This window comes from Triturus cristatus, chromosome 10, assembly GCF_964204655.1.
Source record: "Triturus cristatus chromosome 10, aTriCri1.1, whole genome shotgun sequence".
In the NCBI taxonomy this organism is placed as follows: Eukaryota; Metazoa; Chordata; class Amphibia; order Caudata; family Salamandridae; genus Triturus; species Triturus cristatus.
The window spans coordinates 1,236,943,944-1,236,961,712 of NC_140593.1; the positions used below are offsets into that span (position 1 = coordinate 1,236,943,944).

The 17,769-nt window shown below is 51.1% G+C and overlaps 1 protein-coding gene across 5 annotated transcripts in view; it reads left to right on the top strand.

Moving 5' to 3' along the window:
* HUWE1 (HECT, UBA and WWE domain containing E3 ubiquitin protein ligase 1) overlaps positions 1-17,769 on the top strand; it is a 1,878,220-nt gene that overhangs the window by 1,160,857 nt on the left and 699,594 nt on the right. For all 5 annotated transcript variants that reach the window (XM_085629865.1, XM_085629862.1, XM_085629866.1 and 2 more), the window contains one exon: positions 3,586-3,713. In XM_085629865.1, the coding sequence (XP_085485991.1) occupies positions 3,586-3,713 (128 nt within the window). The remainder of the gene's footprint in view (positions 1-3,585; positions 3,714-17,769) is intronic.

Below are 17,769 nucleotides of genomic sequence, written 5' to 3' on the forward strand. Positions count from 1 at the left end.
TTCTGGTATAGAAGGGTGGACAGCCTCCTCCGGGAGTGGGACTGCTGTGGGAATCTATTCACAAGGTGAGGAATCCACAGGCAGATGTATCCATCAGAAGAACAAGTTACTTACCTTTGGTAACGCTTTTTCTGGTGGATATAGTATCTGCCTGTGGATTCCTCACTGTCCCACCCGCCTCCCCGTTGTCCACCCTTGTATACCAACAATTCTAATGATGATGTTTCATACTGTATTTGTTACTGTCAAAGGCATTGTGTTTCTTTTGCCTTCCTATTTATTCTTCACACTGTGTGTTGCATTGTATATTATGTACTGTGTATACTGTGTATATATTGCTGTCTGTCCGTCCGTGTGCCACGAAAGCACGGAAAAAAGGGCAGAACTGACGTCATCACGCCGACGAGGTCTTCTTATGGAGCCGGTGACGTCAGCGGAGTCGCAAGCGGAGCCGTGTCTCTGTGACGTCGTCTTCGACCCCATCGGCGTGGACTGCTACAAAAGTTTCTGAATGTTGCTGGCGCAGGGGATATTCATAAGGTGAGGAATCCACAGGCAGATACTGTATCCACCAGAAAATAGTTACTGAAGGTAAGTAACTTGTTCTTTATTAATAAATTCATATATTTGATATATTCCTTGTGTGGTCCTCCTTTCATTTGGTCATTCAGGAGGTTATAATCTGGTAAACCAAGCTGCTTTACATTCCTTCGAGACTTAGCCTGAAGGCTGCTCTCCATAGCTACCTCTAGGATAGCTTTCAATAAAGGTTGTCTGTAACCTAATCTTCAGTAAGGGTCGTTTGGACTGGTGCAAGGTGCCCACTTTAACTAGTGGACAGCATATACCAGGCCAGCAATCTCACATCATATGTCTATCACTTACCCCCATGAAGACTTTTTGTGGTGTCTTTCTTCGGACCACGACGTCGGAGGTTACTCCAGTTGTCGGAAGATGAATCCGAAGGGTTTGAAGGAGCGCGAGGCTAAGCTTTTTATGGCTAAGGCAAGAAAGGAGAAGAGGGGCCGAAAGAGGTCCTAATCAAAGTAGTCAACTTCGCATACTTCTAAATTGAAGAAACTTAAGTAGAAGAGAAGGCACGGTTGCGACGTCGTTCATCAAAGGATAGAGCTTCGAGGTCACCGGCTTCGCGACGTCACTCTAAAGATTTCATCTCTCCTTATCCTTCTCAAGCGGCTCCGGCTCACTCTCTGCCAAGGGGTTCTCTGGCGCAGTCACTAACGCCAAAGGATTCTCCGGCGCCAAGGTTTTCTCCAGCGCCTAGAGATTCTTTGGAGCCTAGGATGTCTTCTCCTGTGCCTGCGACCTCACCTGTTTTGGGTCCTACGCCTACTCGGCCTTGAGTGGATTCAGACTCTGCTCCTTATCCACCCTTTCCTGGACCTGGGTCGGATCCTTCGCATTTTCTTAATGGCATGTTTGCCAGAGCAGCTTACCTATCAGTGCGCCGTCGGGCCCCGTGGCTCAGCTTGCATTCAATTTGGGTGTTCCTCAGCAATATGCCCAGGCACCCTTCGTGCCCTTTATGTCTAAGGCACCGTCCTTGCAGGTTCCGGCTCCGAGGTTTTCGGCATTGTTTTCTCAGTCTCTGGCGCCATCTGGTGGTGCTGCTTCATCTCTGCTTTGATCGGTGCCGTTGCCTACATCGGAGGCTTTTCCACTGGTGTTTCCGGCGGCGCGCTTGGGCCCGCTGACACTGGTCCCGAAGTTGCGGTCAAGAAGAAAAGCCCAAAGGCTGTTGAAAGAGGAATAATTTCAGCGGGAGGAAGCTGAAGAAGGTGAAATTGAAGAGTCTGTTGATGAGTTTGAGGGCCTTCAGGAGGCGAGTGGTCTAGATTCTAGACCTGAATGGGAGCTTTCATCACCAAAGGCCTCTCCTTCTCATGATGTGGCACCATACCATGCTGCTGTTAGGAAGGCTGCTGAAAGTTTAGACCTTCAGTTGCCCACTGCTGAGTTCAGACCAAATATTCTTACAGAAGTTTTACATTCCCCATCTTCTGTGGTTGAGCCTCTTTTGCCATTTATTGAGGCTTGGACTGAGGCAATTCTAGAGGTGTGGCGGAAGCTCCTTTCTGCTCCTGCTGTTTCAAGGTCAGCGGCAAGGAGGTACAGGTCTGCTCCTGGTGATCCTGCTTTTCATTCTGCTCATCCTTCACCGGAAACTTTAGTAGTGCAGGCCCCCTGTTCTAAACAATGGCCGGATCTTTTCCTCAGGCTCCTGGCGACATGGACTCTATAAAATAGTAGCAGACTGCCAAGAAGGTCTTCTTTTCCACTAGTATGGTGTTGAAGTCCACCAATGCTACATGCTTGTTGGGGAGTTATAATCATGCCTTAATGGATTCGGCCAAGCAAGCTACCGGACTGTGATCGTGGCTCCTTTTTAGAAGTGCTGGTGGATACGCAGGCTGCGGCTTGTCAAGTTATCCAGTCTGGTGTGGATACTGCTGATTCGGTGGCCGGGGTGATGGGTTCTTCTATTGCTTGGCTCAGGTCTTCTGGGTCTTCACCTACCGTTCGCTGGATCCAAACCTTTTGGTGAAAAGGCTGATTCTGCGCTGCAGAGATTTAAAGACCGTAGAGCCACTGAAAAATCATTCGGTCTTCAGTCCCAAACCAGGGGTTTTGAATATAAGAGGTACTGTTGTTTTGGTAAGGCGGCTTCCTTTCGTGGCCGACACCAGCCTCTGCAGCAGCAGAATCCTCTGTACAGATCTTACAGAGGAAAGGGCAGAGGTCGTCTGCGAGGTGCATCCCGTCAACTCTCCTCTTCTTCCTCTCCCCACCACTGGTGCCACAGGAAAGCAGCTCTAGATCCCCCATCTTGGAGCATGCTCGTCCTGTAGAGGGTTGGGTGTCTCATTTTCTTCAAGATTGGAAATCTGTCACTTCAGACCTTTGGATTTTGAATTTTGTGGAAAACGGGTACGCCCTTCCCTTCTGGGAGTTTCCTCTTCACCCTCCTCGCCAGGTCTGATGTTCAGAGGTGCATTTGCTGCTTCTGCTGCAGTAGGTTTTTGTCTTTTTGCATAAAGATGTGATAGAGGTGGTCCCGGAGCAGGAAAGGGGTCAGGGATGCCACTCCCGGTATTTCCTGATTCACACTTTGGTTGGGGGTACAGTTTATGGGCGCCAGCCTACCAGTACTAAAGTGAAATTCCAAAATTATGTACCTCCTGCAGTCTTGCACTTTGCTGAATTTGCCTTGAGAAGAGAAACCGGATTCACAATATGAAAAGAAGTCAATCTGTGTTGGTAGTGCTGCTTTTTCTAGACACTCTAGTTAGGACTTCTAGCGCTATAAGTGGTTGGCTGAATTCGACCGCTTCTTCTCTGCCTGGACTCGTGACCCTTCGAAGGCTGCCTGAAGGTCCAGTGATGAGCTCGTCTGGTGAAAGGCAGTTGATTAAGGGTCTGTAGATTGAAATGTTTTCTATGCTATACTCTCCCTGTGTATTCTGAAACACTTTGAATGGTTTACATTTTTGTAGTCTATTAATGTCCCTTCATCAGCTTACCTTCTAAGAGGTAGTAGTTTTGCTAAGATGTTTTTGTTATTAGATTCCATGAACATCCTTGACCCAGAGGATGAGGAGGAGCACACTCAGGAAGAGGACAGCAGTGGCAGCAATGAAGATGAGGATGACAGTCAGGATGAAGAGGAAGAGGAGGAAGACGAGGATGATCAGGTGAGTGCTACTGGGGGCTAGAAGAAAACATTAACAACTTGCAAGTGCGAATGTATTCTCACAGCGCCCATTGCTAAAGTACTGATAACAATTTTAGCCTACAATCAGTCTTCAGAATTATGTTAATTCAGACAGTGGTGTAGCATGAGTTCTTAGATCTGCTATATAAAATAGTTGACTTTGGTTTCCTTTTCCTTTCTTTCTGTAAGTATATATATCTGATTGAGACATCTAGCCACAGATTCCTTACCTTACTTATCCCTAGGGATTTCGTGAGCAGTACCCCTGTGCATCAGTAGGTGGTGTCGTCTACATTGTCCGCACCAGAAGAGACTTGCGTGGTGCCTATATAGGAGCCACCCCAGCGCACTGACGTCAGTTCTTTTCTTTCCGAACTTGTCAGTGCTGATCTGGAAAAGAGCTACCCCCAGTTTTTTTTTGACTGACCTGTTGTAGGAAGCCTGGTTCTGTATATACTATACCAAAATGAGGTATAGTGTGCACAGAGTCCAGTGAAGCCCCAAAGGTATGCAGAAGTAAAGTTAGATAGCACCTCACTCTCTATTTGTGGTAGTGTGGGCGAGCAGTAAGGCATCATCAGAGGACAATGTTAAGCATTTGTTGTACACACTCAGTCAGCAAATGAATTCACACACTTTCAGATTGAACTCAGACTAGTTAGTTATATTTATTTTCTAGAACCAAGCAAGCCTGGTACAGGTAAATGTAAATGATACTTTTCAAGGCAGGTTGAATGATACAAGCAAGCTGAAAGAAAATGTCTTCGTTACAGGTTTGTAAATCTTTTCAATACAGTGGAAATTACTGTTGCATTACTTTATGGATTACTTTTTCTACTGTGTGATACGCCTAGATATCACGCTGGGACATTTCCTAGAGAAAAGGTAAGTAAAGCAGTGTTGAATTATTTGCAGTTTTCAAGGTCTCATACACAACCAACTCCACACTTGAAACTATTTGCAAGGATAAACAGTCAATATATTCCTTTGGAGGGAAATGAAGTTAACGGTTTGTAGGTAAGTAGTTGGTTGTGGGAGTTGAGGTTCTGGGGTTAGAACCAGGGTTCACCCAGGGTCAAAGATACACTCTCAAAGCACCCTCAGCGGCACTAGGGTGGCAGGGTGCAGAGTGCTGAGGCCCAGTTTTATCCAACAGAGGGGCCTCCGGTTGGTGGCTGCTCACAAGCAGGCCACGAGGTTGTGGGAGCAAAGCTCCTGGGTTTAGGCTCAGGGCAAAGGGGATCAGAGTTAGCACCCAAGGTAGACCCGCAGGGGCGACTGGGTGCATGGTGCGGTTTTGGCGTCGTGTGCCCTGTTTTTAATGGGGATTCTCCTGTTGCAACAAAGACTGCAGGCTTGGGGACGAATATCTTCTAGATGTAACATCCGGTTGGATAGAGGTAAGATGGGATGCCTGGGGATCCTGGGACACCTTCAATTGAGCCACCCAAGGACGTGGGACTTAGGGTGCAGGGGTGTCTTTAGGCATCGGGTTTTCTTACTAGCTTCTTTACTACCTTCCGTCACGGTCGGGGTTGTAGGAAGCTGGCCAGTTAGATCGCACCTCACTCTCTATTTGTGGTAGTGCAGTCGAGCAGTAAGGCAGTATCAGAGGGCAGTATTAAGCATTTGTTGTAACACTGTCAGCAAATGAATTCACACACTCAAAGACTGATCTTCAGACCAATTGATATTGTATCAAAAATATTCTTCTAGGTATTTTATTTTCTAGAACCAAGCAAGCCTGGCACAGGTAAATAAGTACCTTGCAGTAAATCTACAGTTGTAATACAGTTTGGATTTGTAACAGTATATGCACTTTGTTTTGAACTACAGAATGGTTTCAGAGAAATGCAATGCTTTGTAAATGCAGTACATAGACTTGAATGGGCTTTTCAGTAAAATTACAGGTAAGTTGCTTTTGAGATTACTTTTCTTATTGCGAGTAGTATACCTGGATACTACTCTGGGACATTCCCTGCAAACAGGTAAGTAAAATAGTTTTTGTTAGTGCAATTTTAAAGAATTTCTTTAGGTGTTCAAACTCTACACTTGGAAACTTTTCCCCCAAAAATCAGTCCATGTTAACATATGGAGGAAAATCGTGTTATCAGTTGTAAGGTAAGTATTTTGTAGTGGGAGTTGAGGTTCTGGAGCTAGACTTAGGGGTCCCCCAGGGTCAATGATGCACTCTAGTTACACCCTCCGCAGCACTAGGGCGGCTTGGTGCAGCATATAAGGTGTACACTAGAACTAGTGACATCATACATCAGGCCAACTTCTCACAGGGGCTTCTCAATTCCCCAAGCACAGCCTCGAGGAAGCCTCGGAAGTCGCGCTAGTCAGTTATTAGCCACTTTTCCCAAGTCGCCGGTCCCACGTCCCTCGTCGCCTCCACGGGCCTCAGCTTCGCTGTAGAGGTGGTTCTCTTCCAGGGGATCCTCATCAATAGTCATAAGCATTAGAATATTCCCGCCCATGTGCAGGGTCCCGGAAACAGTATATTATATGTGCCCCACATATATATATCCATACATATATACCTATATGTATACACAAGCAATTGCAGCCCATAAACCCTAGAGCTGAACCATGCTGTAAGTAATTTCCACTACACATAAGAGAATAGCATTATAAACACGAGAAACAACATTATAACTTGTTTGGAAACTGTTTTAATGCTTAGAAAACAGCAGAAATTCTTAGAAAACACTGAAAGCATAGGAAGCTCCCAGGCTGCATTGCAAATACCCAGTCTAAAAAGACTGAAAAGCTAACTCATAGCTGCATAGCAAAAAACTGACACCGTGCCTTTAAGGCACACCTGACCCCCACCTTCCCATCATGCCTCAGGGGTGGCAGTTAGGTCAGTTGTTCTTTCCGGCTCCTTCTGGAAGGATCCTGGCAACAGAGCTCCACTTTTTTCTGAGTTTGTCAGAAAATATTGTCTGTTTTTCAACAGTTTTTTCCCTTACTTCGACGTTTTACATCTAAGTCAGTAAGAGGCTGCCTTTTTTAGGCATTTTTGGGCATTTTTTCCAACTTAAAATGCCTTCTCTTTTCGATCCTTGCCCTGCTTGTGGCAAGAAGAAGGCCAGGACTGACTCTCATAGGGTCTGTATCCTGTGCCTACCGGAGGATCATGATTCCAAGACATGTACTCACTGCCAGAGCCTGTCCAAAAGAACTTTGAAGGACAGAGAGCGAATTCGCATTTATGGCCTGGCACAACCATCCAGAGGCCGATCTCCGGTGAGGAAGGGCTCCAAGAGGCCTAGAGATTCATCTAGAAGCAAGTCCTCTTGTCCTTCCGCCTCAGCGTCGGGCTCGGCGCTGAGAAAAGAAGTTCCGGTAGGTCGTGTTTCCAAAAAGAGACTTTCGACAGCGGGCTCGCCGTCGAGAGCAGGTACGTCGTCGACGTCGAAATCCAGACCGCCATCGTCAACTCGGCGACGATCGGCGTCTAGATCTAGAGCCTCTCCGCCGTCGTCAACCTCGGCGACGTTCGGCGTCGAGAGACACCACCCCTCCGCTGTCGTCAACCCGGCGACGATCGGCGTCGGAGCAGGGAACCTCCGCCGTCGTCAACCAGGCGACGATCGGCGTCGAGGAGCAGAGAACCTCCGCCGTCGCCAACCCAGCGGCGATCGGCTTCGAGGAGCAGGGAACCTCCGCCGTCGACATCTCGACGTCGATCGGCGTCTAGGAGCATGGACCCTCCGCCGTCGTCAACCAGGCGACGACCGGCGTCGAGGAGTGTCACCCCTCCGTCGTCGAGGGCACGATCCCCTCCGTCGTCGAGGCACCATCAGCGTTCGACGTCGAGACAGCAGGATCCTCCGCCGTCGTCATCCAAGCGGCGTTCGGCGTCGAGATTGGCATCCGCGTCGACGTCAGGAGTGGCAGCATCTCCGCCGGCGTCCCCGCGGCGTTCGGCGTCAAAGGAGAGAGGGCCTCTGTCGTCGGCTTCACATCGCCGTTCGACGTCGAGGCGGCATTTTTCGCCCACTGAACATGGCCGCCGGTCCACATCGAGGCGTCGTTCGACATAGAGAGAAGAGTCCCGGCGAGAAAGGAGACGACGCCACGGATCGACGTCAAGACCGCGCTCGACGTCGTGACAGGCCTCGGACAGGTCGGTGGTCCTGGTGACAGAGTCGGCGTCGCGCCATTCCTCCTCTCACTCAGGGGCATCTCCACGACCGGCAATTTTACGAGAACCTGCAGGCCAACCCCGTAGGTCTTCTTCTCAGACTCAAGGGACAATTAATCTGTCGCCCAGATGGCTGCTGCCAGCACGTCATTGGTAGGACTCAGGGGCTACAAGGAGGCTGCGGGAATACGTCAGCCCAGTGCATGACTCTCCGCTGCAATGGCTGGTGGCGGCTGTGGACAGAGCTAGTCCCCCGAGGCCAACACGTCAGAAGTCTCCAGACGACAGGCGACGCAGATCGCGCTCCCCCAGACGGGAGGGGCGTTCATCTGGATCACGGGCTCGTGATCATCGCCGGAAGCGGAGGACTCCATCATCGTCCTCTTCCTCGTCCTCCAGGTCATCCATCAGGGACTATTCACCCACGCTATCGGGCAGCCCAGTGTCCAGGGTCTCGCCCATTGACGACATCAACACCTACCAGGAGGTTTTGCAGCGGGGAGCGCAGAAGCTGGGGATTGAGATGTCTGTCCCCCAAGTCACCACATCGGTGATTTTTGAAACACTTCACCAGAAGTCTGCCTCTCGTCCACTGCTGCCTTTGGTCCCAGGTATCATGGAACCAGTCATGGACACCTTTCTCACCCCGGCGACCGTCAAAGCGGTTCCGGCTCGTATCCTCAAAAAATACAAGCCAGCTACCTCTGACCCCGTCTTTGTGAAGATGGACCCGCCTGCGGACTCCGTCATAGTGGCAGCTGCAAGAAAGGGTCAGACGGCGTCGGCCTCCTCTTCCGTTCCTCCAGATAAGGAGAGTAGAGCCCAGGACTCCTGGGGACGCAGGGCCTGCTCTTCCGCGGCGGCGTCCCTCAAAATCTCCAGCGCGGCGGCGCTTCTGGGCAGATACGATGGGGCTCTCTGGGACTTGATGGAGCGATTCAAGTCCAAGCTCCCCAAGGAGGACCAAAAGGACTTTGAGGAGATTGTTACTGAAGGGGCTCTGGTGGCTAATCAGTCGATTAGCACAGCGGCGGATGGTGCGCTACTCTCAGCCCACTCTTACACACACGGCGTGTGCGCCAGGAGGTCGTCCTGGTTGCGGCTGACAGGGCTCAAGCCAGACGCACAGCAACGGATTTTAAACCTCCCGTTCTCTGGCAACTCCCTCTTCGGCACTCACACGGATGAGGAGATGGGGCGCATGAAAACTGAGCTGGACACCCTCAAAGCTGTGGGCTTGGAGAAGAAAAAGGAATTCAAGCGCCGTTTTCGACCCACCCAACGCAAGGGGCCTCAACAGAGGGTTCAAACCCCTCAGTGGTCTCAGAGCAAACCCCAAGGAAAATCGCAGTTTCGAGGCGGAAAGTCCGGCAGGGGCAGAGGTGGACACCAGCAACAGTCCTCCACTACCCCAAGAGGAGGAAAGTCATGAGCTGTGGCTTCCTCTACGGCCGTTGCCCACTCCAGTGGGAGGAAGTGCGTCACAACATCTAGCAGAGTGGGACAGCATCACAAAAGATCGCTGGGTGCTGAATATACTGCGTCATGGATATGCGCTACGTTTTCGAGCGCGTCCCAGAGACATCCCGCCAAAGAGGTCCCGTCCTCACCACTTAAAACTGCTCCAACAGGAGGTGAGGGCCCTTCTGCAAAAACAGGCCATAGAAAGAGTTCCTCCTTCGCAGGTCGGAAAAGGAGTGTACTCCCGGTACTTCCTGGTGCCCAAGAAAGATCAAGAGCACAAGTTTCGGCCGATTCTGGACCTTCGTCTCCTAAACAATGTCATCGTCAAGGAGAAGTTCCGTATGTTGGCGCTTCACCAAATATGTCCACATCTGCAAGTCTGGGATTGGATGTGTTCGGTGGCCCTCCAAGATGCGTACTTTCACATTCCAATAGCGAAACATCACCGCAGGTACCTGCGGTTTGTGGTTGGAAGCAAGCATTACCAGTACAAAGTCCTTCCATTCGGACTCAAGTCTGCTCCGAGAGTCTTCACCAAATGTATGGCAGTGGTGGCAGCCTGCCTACACAAGCAGGGTCTCTTCGTCTACCCGTACCTAGACGACTGGTTGCTGAAGGCTCCATCCCAGCAGCAGGTGAAGAAAGACTTCCAAATCTGTCTGAGACAGTTGCACGCTCTTGGCCTTCACGTCAACATGGCAAAGTCCGTGCAGCAGCCCACTCAATCCATCCACTACCTTGGCTCCGTTCTGGACACAAGCGTGGGAAGAGCGTATCCTTCGGGGGAGAGACTGTCTTCAATGAAGAGGAAATGCAGGCTAATGCAGCAGATGCGGAGGCCGTCAGCCCGGCAGGTAGCATCTCTGCTGGGTTCCATGGCGTCCTGCATTTTTCTAATTCCCAACGCCAGGCTGCGAATGAGGCCTTTGCAGCAAGCCCTGGAGGACCAATGGGATCAGTCCACAGGCCGTTGGGGAGATCGAATCTCTCTCTCCCAGGTGGCGAAATCTTCCCTAGCATGGTGGTCTCGTCAGAACAATCTGTTGGTGGGAGTCCCGTTTCACCAGCCACTTCCGGTGCAATCGGTGGTGACTGATGCATTGCTGCAAGGTTGGGGGGCCCACAAGGGGTGCCTCCAAATACAAGGTCGGTGGTCTGCAAAAGAACAGGGCTACCACATAAATATGCTAGAGCTTCGGGCAGTCCACCTTGCTCTAAAGGCGTTCCTCCCAGCAATCAAGACCGACTCAGTCCTGGTGCAGACCGACAACACCACAACCATGTTTTACCTGAACAAACAGGGCGGGACTCGGTCACGCCCCCTCTCCCTGGAGGCGCAGGCGATCTGGCACTGGCTGCTCGCCCGGAACCTCTCGGTGGTGGCAGTGCACCTTCCAGGGGAGTTGAATATCAAGGCAGACGCACTCAGCAGGCCCTTCGAAGATCAGCCCGACTGGGTGCTGCACGACGACGTGGTGGCAGACCTGTTCCGTTGTTGGGGTCGTCCAGACATCGATCTGTTTGCAGACGACAAATTCAAAATGCCACGCCTTCGCGTCCAGATTCCACCGTCCAGGGACCAGGGGGAATGCTCTTTTGATGGATTGGTCCGGGACATTTGCCTACGCCTTTCCGCCCCTGCCTCTGATTCCGAAGGTGGTATCCAAGCTGCTCAGATCAGACATGAAGATGATCCTCATAGCTCCGGACTGGCCGCGCCAGTGGTGGTACCCGGACCTTCTTCATCTCTCAGTTCGACCTCACAGGCGGCTGCCTTGCAGGCCGGACCTGCTGTCCAAGATGGGCGGGAGGATTCTGCATCCCAACCTTCCCTCACTGAACTTAACAGCATGGCTCCTGAGGTCCTGCAATACGGACATTTAGGTCTACCACCGGACTGCATGCATATTCTCAAAGAAGCGAAGCGACCCTCCACGAGAGCGTCTTATGCGTTTAAGTGGAAGAGGTTCTTCATTTGGTGTAGGGAGAATCACCTTGATCCTACAAAGGGGCAGGAGGACGTCATCCTTCCGTACCTCCTTCACTTAGCTAGATCAGGCTTGAAGTATGCATCCATCAGGGTCCATTTGTCTGCCATTACAGCTTACAGGAGGTCTCCCAGTCAACCTTCTTTTTTCCAGATGCAGGTGGTCAAGGACTTCTTGCAGGGGTTGAAAAAAGTTTACCCCCCTGTTCGAAACCCTTCTCCGTGGGAGTTGAACTTAGTGTTATCCAAGTTGATGGGCCCACCTTTTGAGCCGATCCACAAAGCTTCTTTACAGCATCTGTCGTGGAAGGCCGCTTTTCTGGTAGCCATTACATCGGCACGCAGAGTAAGCGAAATCCAGGCTCTGTGTACTAAAGAGCCGTACACAGTTTTTCACCAGCACAAAGTGGTCTTAAGGGCACATCCATCTTTTCTCCCTAAGGTAGTGTCTGATTTTCATATTAATCAGTCCATTTCTCTACCATCCTTCTTCCCGAATCCAGCGACCCCGACTGAGCGGTCGCTCCACTCCTTAGACCTCAAGAGGGTACTTAAATTCTACCTGGCAAGTACCAGACGCATTAGGAAGACGGATCAGCTGTTTGTCAACTATGGCGCCATGAGAACAGGCTTCCCAGCGGCTAAACGATCCATTTCCAGATGGATTGTTTCCTGCATTACCCTAGCCTACCAGCTGGCGAAAAGGCCCTTACCTTTGGCCCCTAAGGCTCATTCTACTAGGGGGAAAGCGGCCACAATAGCTTTCTTGCATGACGTTCCAATGGCAGAGATCTGCAAGGCGGCCACTTGGAAATCGGTTCACACCTTTACCAGGCACTACTGCCTCGAATCCGATTCCAGGGCGGATGCCCAGGTAGGCCAAGCCTCCTTGAGGAACCTGTTTGGGTAGCTGGGTCTATCTGAGCATACTGTTCCTTCTCTGTTTTTCCTTTCCTTTGCCCGCAGGGGGATGAGGTGAGGCTCGCTATTCTATTCTAATGCTTATGACTATTGATGAGGATCCCCTGGAAGAGAAGGATTAGTTACTTACCTGTAATCCTAGTTCTCTTCCAGGGGTATCCTCATCAAAGTCATAAGCAACCCTCCCGCCTCCCCGGGCAAAGGTGTGATAGTTTTCAGAGGTTATTATTTCTTTGTGCCATGACTTTTCAGTCTCCGCAAAGAACAACTGACCTAACTGCCACCCCTGAGGCATGATGGGAAGGTGGGGGTCAGGTGTGCCTTAAAGGCACGGTGTCAGTTTTTTGCTATGCAGCTATGAGTTAGCTTTTCAGTCTTTTTAGACTGGGTATTTGCAATGCAGCCTGGGAGCTTCCTATGCTTTCAGTGTTTTCTAAGAATTTCTGCTGTTTTCTAAGCATTAAAACAGTTTCCAAACAAGTTATAATGTTGTTTCTCATGTTTATAATGCTATTTTCTTATGTATAGTGGAAATTACTTACAGCATGGTTCAGCTCTAGGGTTTATGGGCTGCAATTGCTTGTGTATACATATAGGTATATATGTATGGATATATATATGTGGGGCACATATAATATACTGTTTCCGGGATCCCGCACATGGGCGGGAATATTCTAATGCTTATGACTTTGATGAGGATACCCCTGGAAGACAACTAGGATTACAGGTAAGTAACTAATCCATCTGGTTCAGAGGTGTCTGGAAGTCTCGGCGCTGGTCAGTCTCTGCAGTCGTCCCTCGTAGGATCAGTCACAAAGCAAGCAGTGGTCGCTGGATGGTGCCTGGTTGCCCAGGGTGGTCACTCCTTGGCCATAAGGGAGATTTCTTCAGTCTTCTTCCTGAGGTCGAATGTCGAAGGTCCTGAGTTTCTGTTCAAGTTGCAGATTCAGGTTAATCTAATTTAGCAGGGCTCAGCTACCTACTGATATACTGGGCTAGTGGGCTGGGCTACCTGCAAGGTCCCTCCTATGGGTGGGACCAGGAAGGGGAGTGGCTACATCCCCTTTCCTTTGTCCAGTTTCGCGCCAGAGCTGGGGCTGGAGTGCCCCAGCGCCGGTTTGAACTGGACTATGCATGGGACACCTTGTGTGCCAAAGGCATGTCTAATTCCTTTCAGCCCTCCCTGCCCCAATACACTAAAGTCTGTCTGGGGAGGTGCTAGCAACCCCCCAAGCAGGAAACCTATTGTCCAGGCCTCCCTGGCTGGGAGGGCTCCCAGCTGCAGGAGGTCAGACTCATGTCTGTGGCAGCAGCATCCATTTTGTGATGCTGAGGCTTTGGTCAGAGTTAAACAGCAAAGTAGGATTTTAACATGTCTCTCCCTCTAGAAGGGGGGAATAATATCCTCATCCCCAGAAATGGGATGGGGGTATTATTCCAAAGTGTTAGACACCTTACACGACATGTTTTGATACAGCCAAACCATAGTTACCATAACCGTTTAAGATTATAAGGCACTTTAAGAGTATATGGTAGGCTATATCATAGAACAGCTATAAGGACATGGTTCCGAAAGCTGCAGACAGGCTCAGCTCATGCTAGAGCACCATCTCACATGTTACCAAGCACTCTGCCTCCAGGATTGTTAAGGTCTGCCATAGGAGTGGCTGATAGGTACACGTGTCTATTTTAAGGGTAGATATAGGTATACTATATCTAAGCAAGGGGTGATTACACGACCTTGCCCCAGCTGAGTGATCAGCCAGTTGTGTCTGATTGGAAGGCCAGACCAGGGGTGGCATAATACATGCTGCAGCCCCTGGGAGGCCTAGGGTACACCTATGCCCTGGGTACTTAGGGTACACTGTACAGGGTCCAATAAGGTGATCCTTACCAATTGTGTATGTACCATGGGTACATGGAGTCCATTTTAAAGAGAGAGCAGACAGCCTGAGACCCTGAATGGCAGGATCTCAGGCCAACTAAGTCGAAAAACCAGCTAGACACTAGGCAAAAAGTTGGGGGTAACCATAGTCAGATATCCACCTTCCTACAAGATCCATGAATTTCTCCAGGGATGTCCAGAGCACCCTCATGGACATGCCCTTCGATGGCCGTCGCCTCTTGGGCGACAAATGGATTGTGCGCTGGAGCGCTTTAAAGACTACAGGGCTACGGCCAAGTCCTTGGGCCTCTCGGCCTCGCGCCCGCAAACTTCCGCATTTCGCCTCTTTCGTTGCCAAGGAAGGGGCGCCCCCATACATCCGTCTAGGCACAGGCCGCAGAACCAGCCTCAACGCGGTTGCGGACGTGGATTCCGCCAAGGCGGAGCAGGGGGACAGAGAGCCGATCAGCCCACATCTGACCCACCAGCATCCACCACAAAGCCCTCCTAGTCCGAGCTTTCAGGCCCATTCCACGCCAGTTGGAGGCAGAGTTCGCCATCACCTGCTCCACTGGCGTACTATCACATCAGACAGGTGGGTGCTGCAAATCGTCCGAAGGGGCTACTCCCTCCCCTTCGAGGCGACCCCTCCAGCCATGCCACTGCAGTACCGCCGCATGTTGGGGGATCACTTGAAGCTTCTACGGGAGGAAGTTACGGCCCTCTTGGCCAAGGGGGCCCTCAAGCGCATTCCAGGCCCAGAAGTAGGTCAGGGTTGTTATTCCCACTACTTTCTGATTCCCAAGAAGGGCAAAGGGGGCCTACGCCCTATCTTGGTCCTCAGGAGCGTCCACGCCTTCCTTAGGAAGGAGAAGTTCAAGATGCTCACCTTAGCTCAGGTTCTGGCTGCCCTAGACCCTGGAGACACATCCCCGTCCTGCCGGCCCACCGGCGTTACCTGGGGTTCACGGTAGGCCACGAGCGCTTTCAGTTCACCGTGCTCCCCTTCGGCCTCACCAGTGCCCCTCAAGTGTTCACGAAAGTGATGGCGGTGGTCGCAGCTCATCTGCGCAGATTAGGGGTTCCAGTCTTCCCCTATCTCGACGACTGGCTGTTGAAGGCGGGCTCGCCCCAGACAGTAGTCTCCCACCTCCAGACTACGGCCGACCTCCTGCATTTGCTGGGGTTCTCCGCCAAAGTCACATCTGAGTCCCTCTTAGAAGCTCCTTTTCATCGGAGTGGTTCTGGACTCGGTGCAGTTCCGGGTCTATCCTCCGGAACAGCGGGGTCGGGATATTCAGGCTCTGATTCTGATCTTTCGGCCTTTATCCCGGGTTTCGGTCAGGTTGGTACTGCGGCTACTGTGTCTGATGGCCTCCTGTATTCTGCTGGTACATCACGCCAGGTGGCGGATGCGGGCTCTGCAGTGGAACCTGAAGTTTCAGTGGGCCCAGCATCGGGGCAACCTGTCCGACCACGTCTTGATTTCAGAGGGAACTGCAAGACAGTTGCAGTGGTGGCTCACGGACCGCAATTGGGTCAGTGGCAGATCCTTCTCCCTACCACAACCGGAGCATGTAGTGGTGACAGATGCGTCCCTCCTGGGATGGGGTGGGCCACATGGGAGAGGCGGAGATCAGAGGCCTCTGGTCTCCGGTGGAGTCCCGGCTCCATATCAACCTATTGGAGCTGCGGGCGATCCGGCTTGCACTGAAGGCATTCCTTCCCTCTGTTCGGGGAAGTGTAGTGCAGGTGTTCACGGACAAAACCACCGCCATGTGGTATTGCAACAAACGGGGCGGGGTGGGGTCGTGGACCCTTTGTCAGGAGGCTCTGCGCCTCTGGACGTGGCTGGAACACCAGGGCGTCACCCTAGTGGTTCAACATCTGGCGGGCTCTCTGAACGCCAGAGCGGACGAACTCAGCCGCCGGTGCATGATGGATCACGAATGGCGTCTGAACTCCGAAGTGGCGCAAGGTCTCTTTCAGCAGTGGGTAGAGCCTTGGTTAGATCTATTCGCCACCGAAGAGAACGCGCAATGTCAGCAGTTCTGCGCGTTGGAATTTCCAAGGCGGCACTCGCTCGGCGACGCTTTTCGTCACGAGTTGAGTTAGTCTGTTGTACGCCTTTCCGCCTATACCACTTCTGCCCAGAGTGCTAAAGATCAGGAGCGACCAGGCCCAAGTCATCCTCGTGGCTCCTTTCCTTTCTGTCCATCCGGACAAAGTTGTTCTCAGGACTCGTCCTTCCTTTCTCCCTAAGGTGGTAACTGCCTTTCACATCAGCCAGTCTGTTACACTGCCCACCTTCTTTCCGCCTCCGCATCCCTCGAAAGAGGAAGAGAGGCTCCACCGTCTGGACCCAAAACGGGCGCTCTCCTTCTATCTGGTCCGCACAAAACAGTTCCGGGTGGACAACCAACTCTTTGTTGGCTACGTGGGCGCTACGAAGGGGCGGGCGGTGCACGAGCGAACCATCTCTCGGTGACTAGTTTTGTGCATTAAGGCCTGTTATTCCTTGGCTAAGAAGGACCCTCCTGTGGGGCTTATGGCCCATTCCACTCGGGCCACAGCGGCTACTACTGCCCTGGGACGGGGAGTCCCTTTGTAGGACATTTGTCACGCAGCAACATGGGCCTCGCTGCACACGTTTTCCAAGCATTATTGCCTGGACAGCCTAGTCCGAAGAGATGGCTTCTTTGGCCGTTCCGTTCTCCAGGACTTCATGGTGTGATCTTGGTTCACAGACCCACCACCGGGGTTGGTATTGCTGGGGTATCTATTCTAAGATAAGGAATCTAACTAACGTGTTTCTCTCAGATGAACAAGTTACTTACCTTCGGTAACGATATATCGGTTAGAAACATTAGTTAGATTCCTTACCGCCCCACCCATCCTCTCTGTTCTGCGAACTGATATCTAGGGTTAAGGTCATCCCTTTTCAGGGCCCTAGATTCATGGCACCGGTCTCTTGCATGGCTCTGCGTTCCTGGAGCGGAAAGCTATGTAGAAGAACTGACAGCGCGTGAGGGCGGCGTCTAAGTACTCCGACGTCATCCCGGCGATCACGAGGCCGACGACGGACGCAAAGCCGCAGACTACAACTGGTGACGCGCAAGGGTATTGCTGACGAAAAATCTTTCCGGATCCAGCTTGACGCCTGAAGATATTCTAAGGTAAGTGTGAGAAGTTGGCCTGATGTATGATGTCACTAGTTCTAGTGTACACCTCATATCAGTCCAAACAACCCTTATGGTGATTGGTTGTAAAGAACCTTATAGACCAGCTATCCTAGTGGTAGCATGGACAAGAGCAGTCTTAAGCTAAACTCTGAATGGCATGTGAAGCCAGCTGTGATACCATATATAATCCCTTGAATACCAAATGAAAGGACACCACAACAGATATATATATAAAATAAAGTGTATTTATTCTAGTCAAACCCTCAGCACTCTTTATGAGATTAGAGGTAAGTACAACACAGTCTTATTTAAGCATACATTAAGTCACACAGGTAAGTAATACAGTTAGGCCCTAGGGGCCACGCAAACCATATACTAAGTAAGTGGTATAAGGACCACTGTCACGGAAATAGGATAGGCCTAGGCCTAGGGAATCGCTGGGGC